The 15468-nt window shown below is 39.1% G+C and overlaps 1 protein-coding gene across 11 annotated transcripts in view; it reads right to left on the bottom strand.

The window, feature by feature from the left end:
• RUFY3 (RUN and FYVE domain containing 3) overlaps positions 1-15468 on the bottom strand; it is a 129755-nt gene that overhangs the window by 31729 nt on the left and 82558 nt on the right. For all 11 annotated transcript variants that reach the window (XR_005010658.1, XM_036762962.1, XM_036762963.1 and 8 more), the window contains 5 exons: positions 12951-13052; positions 10784-10907; positions 7264-7325; positions 4989-5054; positions 2395-2464 (listed from right to left, as the gene is read on the bottom strand). Coding sequence is in view for 10 of the 11 variants with exons in the window: in XM_036762962.1 (XP_036618857.1) it covers positions 2395-2464; positions 4989-5054; positions 7264-7325; positions 10784-10907; positions 12951-13052 (424 nt within the window). In the remaining variant the exon portion in view is untranslated. The remainder of the gene's footprint in view (positions 1-2394; positions 2465-4988; positions 5055-7263; positions 7326-10783; positions 10908-12950; positions 13053-15468) is intronic.

Genomic DNA, 15468 nt, shown 5'->3' on the forward strand with positions numbered 1-15468 from the left:
TAGTCTCCAGATCTCGACAGCTATAGTCCATTTGCCTTGTACTGGTCAGTTTTGCCAATCTGACCCAACCACCCATTCACTCTATCAATCAATCAATCGACATTTATTAAGAGCCTATTATGTGCCAGGTGCTGTCCTAATTAATGGTAATATAAAAGGAGGCAAAAGACAGTCCCTGCCCTCAAGGAGCTTATAATCTAATGGAGGGAGACAATGTGCAAACCAACTGATACAAAGCAAACCATCAATTTGCTTTACTCTTCATTATTTCATATCTTTTCTTACTTACCTTCCCTTTTCTTGAAAACTACCCTATGTTTTTGTTTCTTGAGCCTTCCTTCTTAATCAACCTTAATTTTCATTATGTCTTTAATGATTCTTACCAAAGACTTAAGGAACCAAAGCTCATTAAGCCTTGATTTTACTCCTCCCTCTCTCTTTCATAAGACTCAGAAGTGGAATCTAGACCACTATCTGCATTAGGAGAGTGTTCTAAGTCTCCTCTCAAATCAACCTGTCCCCTCCTCCACTAGCCCAAATCCTTCAAAATCACCAGCACAATTTCCTTCTCATTCTGCTCAAATCCTTCTCTTCTCTCCTTATCCCCTCTCACAGAAGTTGAAGTAGAATTCTTAGTAGCTGTCCTTGATTATCTGAAAAATATATCTTCATTATAGATAATTACCTTTTCTTTACAATACAAAGGAAGAATACCAGTCAGGCCTTCCTTGATGATCTGGGTTTCCTCAACCAGGTAAACAGAGCTGGTATTTTCTGGCATGTCTATGCCACTGTATAACCCCCAGGACTTAAAAGAACATTGCACAGGACATCACCACCTGGAGGTGATTCAGTGACTGAAGAACTGGGAGAAACACCAACACATTAACTAAATAGGTTTGAATGCTGGGATTAGTTGGAGCATAACTTATGTCTCTCAAATTCTCTGCACCACCTCAATTTCTTTTTATTTAACTTTTAATTTTAAAATTTAATTTTTTTTGGTCAGAATTTCTAAGACACAGGCCTCCAACTAATTTAAGTACTTCTTAAAAAAAAGATCTGCAAACCAGGCTGTTTTCTTCTCCTGTTAGGGAAGTGAAAAACTGAGAATAGAAGGGGCTTTGTCATTTCCAGTGATCTCAGATGAGTTTTTGGTCTTAATCTGTTCCCTCTCCTCCTTCTCCAACAAATCATAAAGACCTAATGAGGAAATCATTGCACCCAAAATAGTTTTACATTTCATTGGATAATTAATTACTCCATAATGCTAAGCCCAGGAGCAGGGAACTTTGCATTTGAAATATGTATTTTCTGATGCCTTAATTAATAAAGCATAAGATTGTCCCAAGTCTTGAATCAGCCTTCAAAATGAAGACCAGGCACTTTTTTCCCCCAGCCTTGGAAAGTACCTTTTAAATTCCCCTTCTGCATAAAAGTGCAGACAAAATCAGGCATATGAGCTTTTTGCTGATCCCCCTCCCTGCCAGTTCACACTGTTAAGGCTAGAAGTACTTTTCTACTGCTATTTCTATTGAAAGAAAGATGGTACCCGCAAGACTGTCCAGTCTGGTGCATGGCATGGTTGATGTCAACATGTCAACCTACTTGAATACCCTTCCCTGATTTCATTGGGCAGCTCCAAGTTATCTCACCAAAGAGTTTGATAATAAGTCAGCCAAGAGCTCATATTTAGATGGCACTCCAAGGTTGCAAAGCACTTTCTATACATTATCTCAATGAATGCTCACAACATCGGTGAACTAGGTGTTTTAACTATCCCCAATTTGCAGATGAGGCTTTCAAAAGAGGTTCAAGTCACTTGTCTAGCATTACTTTATCTCCTAAGTGTCTAAGGTGGCATGGTTAAGAGAAGCTCAGAAAGTTATCTTTGCTGGGTTTGTGGGGTTAATGATTAAGTGAGAGGAGAGGCTTCTGAAGTTCAATCACAACTACTCTTTTTTTTTACTCCTGGACTAACAGTCTGACCAAAAGTACTGATTCAGCATAAACAATGCTAGCTCAACCTTGCATGAGAGTCAAAATAAATTACCAGCACCTCTCTCCTTGGCACAAACACAGCATCCTCATAAATACAATCAGCAATGTCCTCAACTTGAACAGCCACTTTGCACAAGCGTCAATGGACAAAACTATTACATGCTCCACCTAGAGTCCATGACTGTTTTCTTAGACTGAAAAATGAAGAATGAATGCGGTCTTAGAGGGCAGGTGTTCCCAAGTTCCGCAAACTCAAAATTCTCAACAAAAGGAGAGTGAATCTAACTTGGGCCCAAGAGGAATCACCTGTGCCTGGTAATTACCACACAGCAAGGGCTGTGAAGATTAGAAATTCTTCAACCAACCACCCCAGAAATGCCCTAACACACCTACCTCCTCGGTGAGCTTAGTGTTAGACTTTTCTAAGGCATCCACTTTGGCCTGGAGGTTGTTGACTGTTGCACTGTCAAACAGAAAAAAAAAAAACCAAGGCACATTTGAATGATATTATTTAAAAAAATGGCTATCTTCAACCAGCAAGCATGATTTCATCATTCAACACTGGACCTGAACATGCCACTGAAGTCTATTACAATACAACCAACCCATGTTACAGAAGAATGATCAACAAAACCATTAGTAAGAGCATGCTTACATTTTTCACTAATAACTATCATCAGGCTAAACTAAGATTTGGAATGATTATTTGTAAGAAATTTGTCTTTAAGGATAATATTCTCAAAGAAATCTTAGTGGAGATCCAGGTCACTCAACACTGGGACATAATGAAAGTTATAAAGGAGGTACTGAATCTAACTGAACAAATTACTGTCCTTTTATTCAACATGAATTCAATGAAGATGATGACTATGCATATTACTGTGCTGAGTAATGAAGGTGATAAATAAGAGGTTGGTCCCTACTCTTACAGAGAATGTAATTTAGGAGGGGGACACAATGAAACTCCATCAGGACCCTATAATTGATTACTGATAACTGCTCCTGTTAGGTACAGCTGGCCTCTGTCCCTGCCCCCATCTATCCTCCCCTTCTCCCCCCCCACCCCCACAACAGCCACTTTAGGTTTTAACAAATATGTGCAAAGTGTTCTTTTATCAAAAGTCCCCCAAAAGATCCAACCAACCACTCCACTCAGCATTTATTAAATCGAGTTTGTATTTAGTACTAATGGCGCTTTGCCCACCTACAGTTTTACAAAGCACCAAATGCTTGAGGTATATACCCATGGGGAACACTAATGATGATGTTGATGGCTTGGATGGTTACTACAGTCCTTAAAGATGGAGGACTGTAAGGGACAAAGAGATCAAGTAATTGACCCAAAGGTGAACAATTGTGTATAAATCCCCAGGGACTAAACTACTAAATGACCTACTGAAAGAAAAGGCTTCTCTCTCCCTTGGTCAATTGCTTAAGTCATATACCTTTAAATTCTTAATAATCCCTCAAAAATACCAGGTAAACCACACATTGATTTGAAAAACCTAGAGTTGGGGTAAAACAATGCCAGGGGGATTTAGTTCCTCAGTGGCGATTATAAAAAAAAAAATAACCAACCCAACTAACAAGCATTTACTAAATGCCTACCATGTGCCAGGCACTAAGAATGCAAAGAAAAAAAATTAACCAGTCCCTTCAAGGGGATTATATTCTATCAGGATAGACAACACGTGCATTTTTAAATATATTCGTATATACATATATATATGTTCGAAAATGAACTAAACACAAGGTAATTTTGGAGAGGAAAGCACTAGCAGCTGGGTGTTGGGGTCAGGGTAGGAAAAAAAGCCTCAGGTAGAAAAGGTAGTGCTTAGACTTTGTTTAAAGCAGACTAGGGAGTCTAGGAGACAGAACAAATGAGATTCATATAGGTAAAGAGCTTCTACAAACCTCCAAGGGTGGTAGGAATGTTAGCTACTATTCTAGGTACTGGGTGGACAACCTAGGCAAAGGCAGGTAAGGGAGATATAGGGATGGGTTTGAGAAACAGCATAAAGGACAGTTGGGTGGGGGAGGGGCAGACAGGTGGTGTAGTAGACAGAGCGCTGGGCCTGGAGCCAGGAAGACTCATCTTCCTGAGTTCAAATCTGGCCTCAGACACTCACTAGCTGTGTGACCCTGGGCAAGTCACTCAACCCTGTTTGCCTCAATTTCCTCATCTGTAAAATGAGCTGGAGAAGGAAATGGCAAACCACTCCAGGATCTTTGTCAAGAAAACCCCAAATGGGGTTGCAGAGAGTCAGACATGACTGAACAACAACACAGTTCAGTTGAACCAGAAGAGTGCATGAAAGGAGTAACATCTATATAATAAAGTTGTAACACCAGTGTGGAGCTGGATTGTCATGGAATGAGAAGGCCAAATGAAGAGTTCGTATTTGAGCCTTTACGTACCAAGGAGCCACTGGGGGTTATGAGTTACATGTTCACTCCTAGATGTTTGGAGAATCAGTTTGGCTGCTTTGTGGAGGACGGACTGGAGCAGGGCTAGGGCTTGAGGAAGGAGACCAATGAGGCAGCTACTGGAATTGTCTAAGCACCTAGTGATGAGGGCCTGGACTACAGTGGTAGCAGTGTGAATGGAGTAAAAAGGGGGGACGAATGTGAGAGACATTTTGGAGGTAGTAAGAGGAAGACTTAGGAATTGATTGGGCGTTGGTGAGGGGGGAGGGCTGGGTTCCTGGGGAGACAGTATTTAAATTGCAAAAAGCTTAAAACCAAAGGAAAAAAAAGATTCCAGTTGGGCTGACTTGGGGTCTACTGCATGTAACTGCTGAAGCACATTTAAACCAAGAGCCGTTTGGGGAGATTACCAATGACTGTGAGATGCTTTTGGCTAGAGCACCTTTAAATGGGTCAAGACCCATCTCTAGTACCTTTCAGCCAATAATATTCCCTTTCCCTCTGTTCTCTTCCCTCCATCAAAATTAAGGTTAAGGTAATATTATTTATTCATTATTTACTTCAAATGTCTGTTGAGTTCTTCTACATAGTTCTTCTGATCCAAAATAGCAGTAATTTGGCCATCTCTGAGAAAAAAAAAGAAATGAAAATTACCTAATAAATATATATAATAAATACTTAATGATACAAGAGTGATGATTCCCCTCCCTCCATTTCGCAAAACAAAAAATGAGGATGACATAAAAACAGGCCCAGAAAAGGGAGCTGAGTACCAGGATGCAATGCCCTTGTATGTTCAGTGTGCTAGGCAGCCTTGCATCCTGCCTACATGCCTCAGCATGGAGTCAGCACCAAGACCTTGGTTCAAGTCCGGTATCTGATAAATACTAGCTCTGTGACCACAGTTTAAAATTTGATCTTCAAATACAAAGCTCAAGAGAGACATGAAAAGGTAAACGGGGAAAAATACCTTGTTAATCAATAAGGGCAAATTGTTTACATCCTTATATAGGATTATATTGTGAGACCACAGTTATAGAAAAGTCCTATACCGATGAAAGGGAGTTTCCGCACATGGAGTGCCCGCAATTCATAAAGTCTTTCTACAATTTTAAAAACTTGAACAATGTGGCTTGTTGGTCGGTATGAGGGAAATATCCCTTAATTCTTTAACTGAATTGCTTCCTCCTAACAAATACGGACTCCCATCCTGACAGCCACAAGGCCCAATTTAATTAAAGTCCATTTTCCATCTGTAATGGGGTCTGTTCCATTTTGTCCAATCAATCAATCCAAAAAACATTTAGTAAATACCTACTATGTGCTAGACACTGTACTGTGGTGAGCACTGAGGATACAACAAGGTTATGTGATTTTTTTCCAAGGTCATCATTGACTGTAATGGCATGATGGTTGTTGTCCTTTGTAATCAGAAAGGACCAAACTGACATCACTATGTTGGAGTTCAGGTACAATGCATCCGATTGGCTGAGTAGATGAATATAAGCCAGGAAGGCTCTACCACAGGTCGGGCACAAATAGTCCCTATGAACATTTGGAGTGGAGTTGGCTCTAAATTTGTTAATCTCACGTTTCTGATGATATCTGCACACTGTTTCTGCTATACATACATACACCTAAGTCACTTTAAAAGCTTAAAAATTTTAAAAGCTTTAAAAGTTTAAAAATGGATCAAATCTCTCAACGTATTTGAGTTCTGGTTCAAATTCTGGCTTTGTAATACACAATCTGCATTGCTTTGGGCAAGTCCCTTAAACTCTCTGGAATTCAGTTTTCTCACTCAGAAAAAGAAAACTCTATGGTGGTATGATTATATAAAACCTCTATGATCAATTGGAGGAGAAAGAACTTGGGTGCCAAAAGAGGTCTTTACCAAGACCTGAGTGTTTCAACATGTACAAAAGTACACATGTCTAGATTTTAATTTAGAGAAAATGGAACATCGCGTGACTTTCCAAAAATAGAAGATGACCACTGCAGAATTTCAGAACAGGAAAGAGACCCTGGAGTCAGTCATCTATGCTCCTCGTTTTAGGGACAAAACCCAGAAAAGTGAGGTGACTTAGAGAACATCACACGTGGGTCATAATCAGAACCCAGCTCTCCAGAATCTAGGATTAAGGGAGCTTTTTTTTTTTTTTTTTTTAAGGATGGAAATGCCTCTTAGCTCTAACAGAGAACACCACAATAAAGCAGTTATCCCAACCAGGCTGAAAGATATCTGTGTAACTGTTCCACATCTATTAATTTATGAGCTGAACACAGTGCTTCTATTTTTGGTCTATTTCTATGCTGCAGAATGTTTATTTGAACAAAAATTTAAGACAGCTAAATAGTTATTAAAGTCTAATCTCAGGCTTTTATTAGTTTATAATTAGACCTTAAAGGGAGGGGTGCTGTCTTTTGAAATTGAGAAGTAGCTACAATCCACTGAGTGAACAAATCTTTTTAAGCCAGTGGTTCTGGTTCTCTAAGTGTTGTCCAGACCTTTTCAACGACTCCTAAAAGTCAAAACTATTTTCATAATAATCCTAAAACATTTACATTTCTAATAAGATAAATATCAACAGCTATACCCCACAAAAGCTGGGGGGGGTGTTCCTTAATTTCTAAGAGCATAAAGGTGTCCCTGAGACCACAAAGTTTGAAAAGACTCTAATTTAAATAAACAACACCCTTTAAGAATTCAGCCATGGTTGCCCTTTCCATGTCCACCATTTTCAAAATGATCAATCACACCTTTATCATGGACTCCCAACAACTAAAAAATATAACAACAGGAAAAGGAAACCCATTTTTCCTTGTATTACTTACCCTTCACTACCTTTAGTGCTGTTCCCATCCTTGAGATACATTGAAAAATCTATAACTCCAACCTACAAGAATAATTTCCAAGATTTAATATAAATTAAGAGTTTTACCATCTCCTGTCCAAACAGGTCCTAAGTTCTACAGCATCAAATTTTAGCCAGTCATTCATTCATTTAATCAGAAAGCATTTGAATACCTACTCTAAAAAATTATGCTAGGAATTAGGGATGTATAAGGGATGTAAAGACAAAAAGGAAGCTGCACTTGCCCTCAGAGAGCTTATATTCTATTGGGGGAAAAACAGGAACACACTAGATCTAGGCAAGCGATTGGGGGGTGGGGAATCTGGCCTCCTGTGGGGGAGGTGGTGCCTTCGAGGAGCCTCAAGGGAACACAGGGATTCTGTGATGTAGCAGCAAGGAGGGACTACACATTCCTGATAAAAGGGATGGCCAGAGCAAAGACAGAAGGTGAAACACCTTGCTCAGGCATAACCAGGCACATTTACAACAAGCTCAGAAAGGCAGGCAAGGAGAATCAGACTGTGAAGGTATTTAAAAAGCCAATCGCAATAGTCTGAATTGCATCCTTGGCCAATGGACAGTGGGATGGCAGATCCCACACTTCAGAAGCACTAATTTGGTAGCTTTGTGCAGGGCAGATGATAGAGCGGGGAAAGCCTGGAGGCCAGTTAGGAGGCTTTCACAGTAGTCCAGGTGACAGGTGATAAGGACTTTTCAAGTAGAGAAAAGGTAAAATTTACACAATGTGGCAACTAACTGAAGAATGGAGGAGTAAGGGGATGAGAAGAAAGGAATCCAGCCAACATTTATATGCCACTTTGCAGTTCGCAAAATGTTTTACAGTATTATCTAATATTATCTCATGTTTGAAAAGTGTTTCACAAATATCATCTCATCTTATCCTTACAACAACCCTGATGCAGAAGTTGTTATTATCCCCATGTTATAGATAAGGAAACTGAGACAGGCAGCAATAAAGTGCACTGCCTAGGGTCAGAAATCTTGTAAGGGTCTGAGGTGGGATTTTAACTCAGGTTCTCCTGACTCCACATGTAGACTCTATCTACTGCACCACCTGGCAGGATGGAGACCGGTGATTTGTGATGAAAAAGAGATGTTACCTTGTACTGAAATCAAGTCTACTTAATTTATCAAGTCATGCTCCTGTCCTGACTATATATACTTGTATCTATGGATAAATACCGCAAAACTTGAAGAAGAAGAAAAAAGAAGTTGGACTGGAGGGCTGGAATTTAGTTTGATAAAGAAGCAACTTCTCTAAGGAAACTCTGCAGATGAAAAAAAGAGGACACAGACAAGTGAAGTCAGGAGGACTTGGTCTTTGCTCAGTGTTCCTCTTAGCCTACTTCTCACCAAACGCTACCCCCATCTCATGATCTTTAAGATTCTCATTTTCTGCAAAGGAAGGTGGCCTACCCTAGCCATACTAGATCTCATACTGTATTACAACTTGGTAATCATCTAAACAATCTGGTGTTGGCTAAGAAATAGAATGGTGGATCAGCGGAATAGATTAGGTACAAATTACGTTATAGTAAATGACCATGTGATCTAGTATACGGTAAACCCAAAGATCCAAGCTTTTGGAACAAAAATTCATTATGTGACAAAAACTGGTGGGCAAACTGGAAAACAGTATGGCAGAAACTAGGTATTTGACCAGCATATCTCACTCCATGTACTGAGGTAAGGTCAAAATGCATGCAAGATTTATACATAAAGCAAATTAAGACAGCATGAAATTCTCATATACAAAGTAGAAGAGAAAAAGAGAATTTTGTATGAAACCATCAATCTGTATTATGTACAGCTTGTTTTTTATGAATATATAGTAAATTCCGCATGCTACTTTCAAAGCTAAAAAAAAAAAAGAGAGCATGGACTAGTTTATCTGTCAGATTTATGGATAAAGGAAGAATTTAAGACCAAGGAAGATATAGAGAGTATTACAAAATATAAAATAGAGAGTTTTGATTATACAAATTAAAAAACAAAACCAATGCAACTAAAATTATAAGGAAAGAAGAAAACTGGGAAAAAGAATTTCTAACAGGTACCTCTAATAAAGGCCTCATTTCTCAAATATATAGAGAACTAAGTCAAATTTATAAAAATACAAGTTATTCCCCAATTGATAAGTTGTCAAAGGATATAAACAAGCAGTTTTCAGACAAAGAAATCAAAGCTATCTATAGTCATGTGAAAAAATGCTCTAAATCACTATTGATCAGAGAAATGCAAATTAAAACAACTCTGAGGTACCACCTCACACCTATCGAAGTGGCTGATGTACCAAAAAAGAAAAATATTGGAGGAGATGGGGGAAAACTGGGACACTAAAGCACTCTTGGTGGAGTTGTGAACTGATCCAACCATTCTGGAGAACAATTTGGAACTATGTCCAAAGGGCTACAAAAATGTGCACACCCTTTGACCCAGCAATACCACTACTAGGTCTATGTCCCAAAGACATCCAAAAAATGGAAAAGGATGTATTTGTACAAAAATATTTATAGCAGCTCTTTTTGTGGTGCTAAAAACTGGAAATCAAAGGTATGCCCATCAATTGGGGAATGGCTAACCAAACTGTGGTATATGGCTGTAAGGTATTATTACTGTGGTATGAGAAATGACAAGCAAGATGATTTCAGAAAAATCTGGAAAGACTTCCATGAACAGATGCATAGTGAAGTGAACAGAGACAGGAGAACATTGTACATAGTAACAGCACTATTGTTCAATGAGGAACTATGAATGACTTAGCTATTCTCAGTAATACAGTGATCCAAGACAATCCCAAAGGACTAATGATGAAGTATACAATCCACCTCCACAGAAAGAACTGATACTGATTGAATACAGAATAAAGCATGCTATTTTTCACTTTCTTTCATTTTTTCCTTTTTCCTTATAAAAAATGACAAATATGGAAATGTTTTACATGATTGCATGGGGATAACCTAGATATGATTGCTTACCATCTCAGGGATGGGGGAGGGAGGGACAGAATTTGGAGCTCAAAACTTTAAATAAAAATGTTAAAAAAAATTGAAGAAGAAAAAAATTCTCATTTTCTTTCATCCTATTTCTTTTTAATTCACTTTCAAATACCACCTCTTTTTCTTCTCCCTTTTCCAATCCTGAGTTCTCCGTCCCCCAGGGTGAAACTTGACAGTGATTCATCTCTAGCATTTCAGTCAGGAGAGGGGAAGATTTATAGCAATGCAGTATAATTAGGGGAGAGAAGACTATGTATCAAATGCTGGCTTTTGGAAAGCATTAAAAAAAAAAAAGAACCTATCTAGGGGCTATGCAAGGTCCCTTATCTCTTATATTCACAAGACAATTAATTAAAGGACACCTAACTGTCACTCATTTTTAAGACTCTTCTTTAATTTGGTTGTTGGAACCATGCTGACCTAGATACTGAGAGGATCATTTAACCCAGAACGATGTGTGGGCTGCCTGCAGCTGCATACCTGGGAGTCCAAATCTTCTCCTTTCATGCAGAAATTAGCATCAATGACATTCAGACCCACTAACAAACCAGCGATGATTGCCCCTTCCTCTTCCATCATCAGGGCATTGGGCTCATAGAATTCACTGCAAGACAAACCCAGGAGAAGGTTCACACCCATAAACTTCTCAAGAATTCTATAACCTTAATTAAATCAGAGTCAGAAAAAAGGACGTTGTTGTATCTGAACAGTTAATTTCACCCAAGTGTTTTAATTTGTTCAGAGATGATATGAACTGGACTAGATCTGATTTTTCCTTCTGTTCCTTTTGCTTGGTGAGTCTCTCTTAGCAAGTTGAGAAATTTCTGAAAGTCAAAGGGAGAAGGAACAAAGGACATGGCTGAGTTCTAAGCTGGATAAACAAACACTAGTTTAGGGATGAGTTATTTTCACTCTGTATATTGAGGCAAACCTGAAGCATCTTGGCTCCATAATCGTTCTGTTCTTCCGATAACTCTCCTCAAAACCTGGGTGATCTACGCATTCAGAAGTGGAGGACACCAGAGTCAGCATTCTTGCCTTCAAAATCTAAGAAATCTTGGCTCTGTCCTAGCTAACTAACATCTCTGTTGGGCCACTATATAGAGACTTTTTTTCCCCATGAGATACAGTTACAGAGAGCAGAGAAATGTGGCCAAGTGGAGAATCTTGAAAAGAGGTAATCTAGCATGGAACTTACACATGGTCAATGATGACCCAAAGACAAGAGACTAATCCCTGGTCTGCCATTGATGGGTGATCTGCTCCAGGGCCCATATCCAGCTTCTGAATTTCTATCGCACTTATGTTGTGTATCATATGCTACCATTATCAACAATTTTGTGGCGGTTAAGTCTTTCCTCCCTAGTTACACAGTAAGTAGTTTTGTTTCACAAAAACTAGGAAAGGTCATTGTTCTTTTGATCCCTCAGTGATTAGCACTTGGTAGGCCTTTGTATAAATATTTGCTGACTCAACTGGAGGAGAATGGGCCCAGGAGAAGGAAGGAGTAGGAAGGGTATGGGGGAAGCTCACCTCTGGAGATCCATGGATGGATCCTCCCCTTGATTCAATTCAAAACAGTGCACTATGCACTGGAATACTTCCATTCCTCCACCAAGTGGAAGACAGGGTGGTGGTAAATGGGCTTGGGTTTTCTAAGCTTGCGTGAACTTTCTCTAGCAAAAATGGTCCCTAGTAGTGGTGGCAGCAAGGAAGCAGCACATCTAAGCCCAGGCAGGATCCACCAGGCTCTGTTTCCCACCTGTACTAGGCTACTCTGTTCAGTGGCCTAATTAAGTCTCTGCTCAGCTCCTAAAAACTCCCGTAATGCTCTCTCAGCTGCCTGGTTTTCTCAGATTCCTGAAAGTCTTATTATGAGTCGCTGCCAAGCACCACCTATACAATGAATGGTTCAAAAGCCTTCCTTGTTCTAAGGTGAGAAGTTTGGAGTGAAACAAGTTTTTTTTTAAAGTTATTTTTATTAACATCTTTGTTTTTTATACAACTTTTATTTAAAAATATGTCCTTTCCTTAGGGATAAAGATAGGGACTGGATGGATCTTTGATTTCACTGGCATAGGGAAGGCCTAGATGAGAAAGGAAGGAAGGAAGGGGGGAAGGAAGGAAGGAAGAAAAGGAAGGAAGAGAAGGAAGGAAAGAAGGGAAGGAAGGAAGGAAAGAAGGGAAGGAAAAAAAGGAAGGAAAGAAGGAAGGAAGGAAAGAAGAGAAGGAAGGAAAGAAAAAAGGAAGAAACAAGAAAGAAAAAGAACAAAGGAAGGGAAAGAGAAAGAGAGCAAGGGAGGGAAAAAAGAGGAAGAATGAACAAAAGAAATAAAGAATTAAAAAGACAGAAAAAAACATTTTAGTAAAATCAACCAACACAGCAACCATATCTGACGGTATATGCAAGATTACACACCCAGATTTCCCCAAGTCTGCCAAGAAGGGAAGAGGTGTATTTTGTCAACTCTTCACCAGGGCTGAGCTAGATCATTATCATTACATGACATTCAGCTTTGTTTGAGAGACGGAACACCTTTCTGTCTGGAGGATGCCAGGCACATTTCGAGTAGAAAACACAAATCTCTTTCTTTCAGGTAGGAAGTTCCTCCACAAGGAGTAAAGCTCTCTAAGATGTGACTCTCACCTGAGAAGCTCCTTCTTATTGATCAAGGCTTTCATATATTCTGAGAGCTTCTTCTGCATCAATGCCAAGCGGAGCCAGGCTCTCCCTCTGCCCACAGGTGTCCTAAAAGACATGTAAAAGCAAGGTGAGAGATATGTTACCATTCAGTCACTGGGAGCTTGACCTCAGTGATTCCAGGCAGAAACCTCTGCAGGGCAGCATTCTATCTGCAGTGCACTTCTCTCTGTGGTTTCCACCAAATGACCTAGAGGAGAATTTTCCTCTTAGATCTGCACAAAGAGACCTCCTTGAACGATGGCTGCAAATGTCTGACCAGAAGTTACTAGAGGAGAACTAAGAAATTCAGCATGGAACGTGTAGGTGATCAACAACATCCCCATGGCCATCATCCCCCAACACCCCGCCACCCCAAATCAAATGTAACTTTTTGAGCAGATTTGCCATTTCCCCCTTAAAACGTCTTAGAGAATATTTTTAAAAATTGTCTTTTTTTATTATTATGACATGGACAAACATCAAGAAATGGAAATATTTCTCCATACGAAGAATAGAAAAAGGGTGCCCACACTACAATTATTTTTAAATATTTCAAATTTAACATATTATTTCCAACACCTCCCCTGCTCATCTGTGTCATCTTCTAAAGGTCCTTCTGCTATTTTCTGATTGTATAAAAGAAGAATCATCAACACTTTTTCTTTCCTTTTTAATTTTAGAGTCACTATCACTAATCCAAACACAAAAATAAAATCTCTGTCTTGTTACAAGTAAGTGTACACACACACACACCCCCATACATTGGCCCTGCCTATCTAAAAACTTATGTCTCATTCTGCATTTGGGAATCCAATACCTCTCATCCCTAGGCTTCTAGGAATCACAAGTAGTCACTGAACCAATTTGTGTTCTTAAGTCTTTCACAGCTGTTTTCCTTTACAAGATTGTAGTCTGGTTCTGCTCAATTCACTCGGTGTCAGCTCATAAAATTCTTCCCGGGTTTCTCTGAATCCATCTCTTCCATAATTTCTTACAGTACAATAATGTGCTGTTTGGAGAGGTGGGTCCTTTTCCTTTTATTTCCTTGGGATAAAACCATACTGTGTGATGACTTTTTGGGGACAGCTCCAAATTGCTTACAGGGACAGCTGAACCTCTTCACAGTTCCTTCAACAAGGAATTGTTGTGCCTGTTCTGCTAAAGCCCTGCCAACAACTGCCAGTTTCTGTTTTTGTATTTTTTGCTGATCTGATAAGGCTAGGGTCTTTCAGAACTGTCTTAATTTGCAGTTCCCTTATTACTAGAGATTTGGAGCATTATTGCCAATGGCTATCCATAACTTATTTTTCTTTTTCCTTTGGAGAACTGCCTGTTCATACTCTATGACTATTTATTTTTTGGGAATGGATTCTATCTTCATATAACTCCACATATTGTTTGGATATCAAACTTTATCTGAGAAATTTGCTACGAAGATGTTTTCATCTAATTTTCGCTGCATTTTATTTCTGGGAAAACTTTCCAGTTTTCATAGAATTGTCCATTTAATCTCCTGTGAACATCTCTACCCCTCATTCAGACAAAATCTCTTTCCCTCTCCATTATTATGAAAGGCATTTTCTTTCCTGATCTCTTCTAATTTATGACATTTCATATCTAGATCATGTGTCCACTTGGAATTTATTCTGTTACACGATTTGAGATGAAAGTTGAAACTAAATTCTTGACAGGCTGTTTTTGAGTTTGCTCCTGAATAGTCAAAATCCTTGGGTTTAGTGAACACTAGGCTACCATGTTCGATTGCTTCTGGATCTTGCGTCTCTAATCTGCTCTCATTATCAATTTTTCTATTTTTTTTAACCAGTACCAAAAAGTTTTCATGATTCCTGCTTTGTAATAAGAGTTTGAGATCTGATACTGTACTGCATCAAAGTATTTTTTTAAAATATCTATAGACATAATTACATCATTTAAATGTATTTGGTTATCAGTATGGTCTGTTATGTTTACAGTTTACCTAATCGTGAACCAATCCTGCATTCCTGGGGGGACATTGGCTGGAGACTCCCTCTTATAATCCTGACTCACTCTGGCAAGTGGACTCTACGGAGAATAAATGGCTAATTCTCCCTAAGTGATACAGGTAGCAACTGAAGGGCTGGGGGATGATTTTCTAATACTATTATTTTTGGGTAGATTTGTCTAGGTCTGAAGAGGCACGCTGTGGTCATCCTCAACTGCTATAACTTTGGTGTCTACTTCTCCCTACAATTCTATTGATTTTTCTTTTAAGTATTTGGCTATTATGTTTGGTGGCATATGCATATCCACATGTATATTCAACATAAATTAGTCTCCCTCCTTATCTTTTAACCCTGTCTAATTCTACACTGGCATTGTGAGATAACATGACTACTAATTTCTCCAAAGCATAATAAATTTGACTGCAGCCCTTCAATTGATTGCTCTGAACCTTCAGGTTTTTCAAGGGTGCTTCTTATCAACAACACATTGGTATTTT

This window comes from Trichosurus vulpecula, chromosome 6 (assembly GCF_011100635.1).
Source record: "Trichosurus vulpecula isolate mTriVul1 chromosome 6, mTriVul1.pri, whole genome shotgun sequence".
Lineage (NCBI taxonomy): Eukaryota > Metazoa > Chordata > Mammalia > Diprotodontia > Phalangeridae > Trichosurus > Trichosurus vulpecula.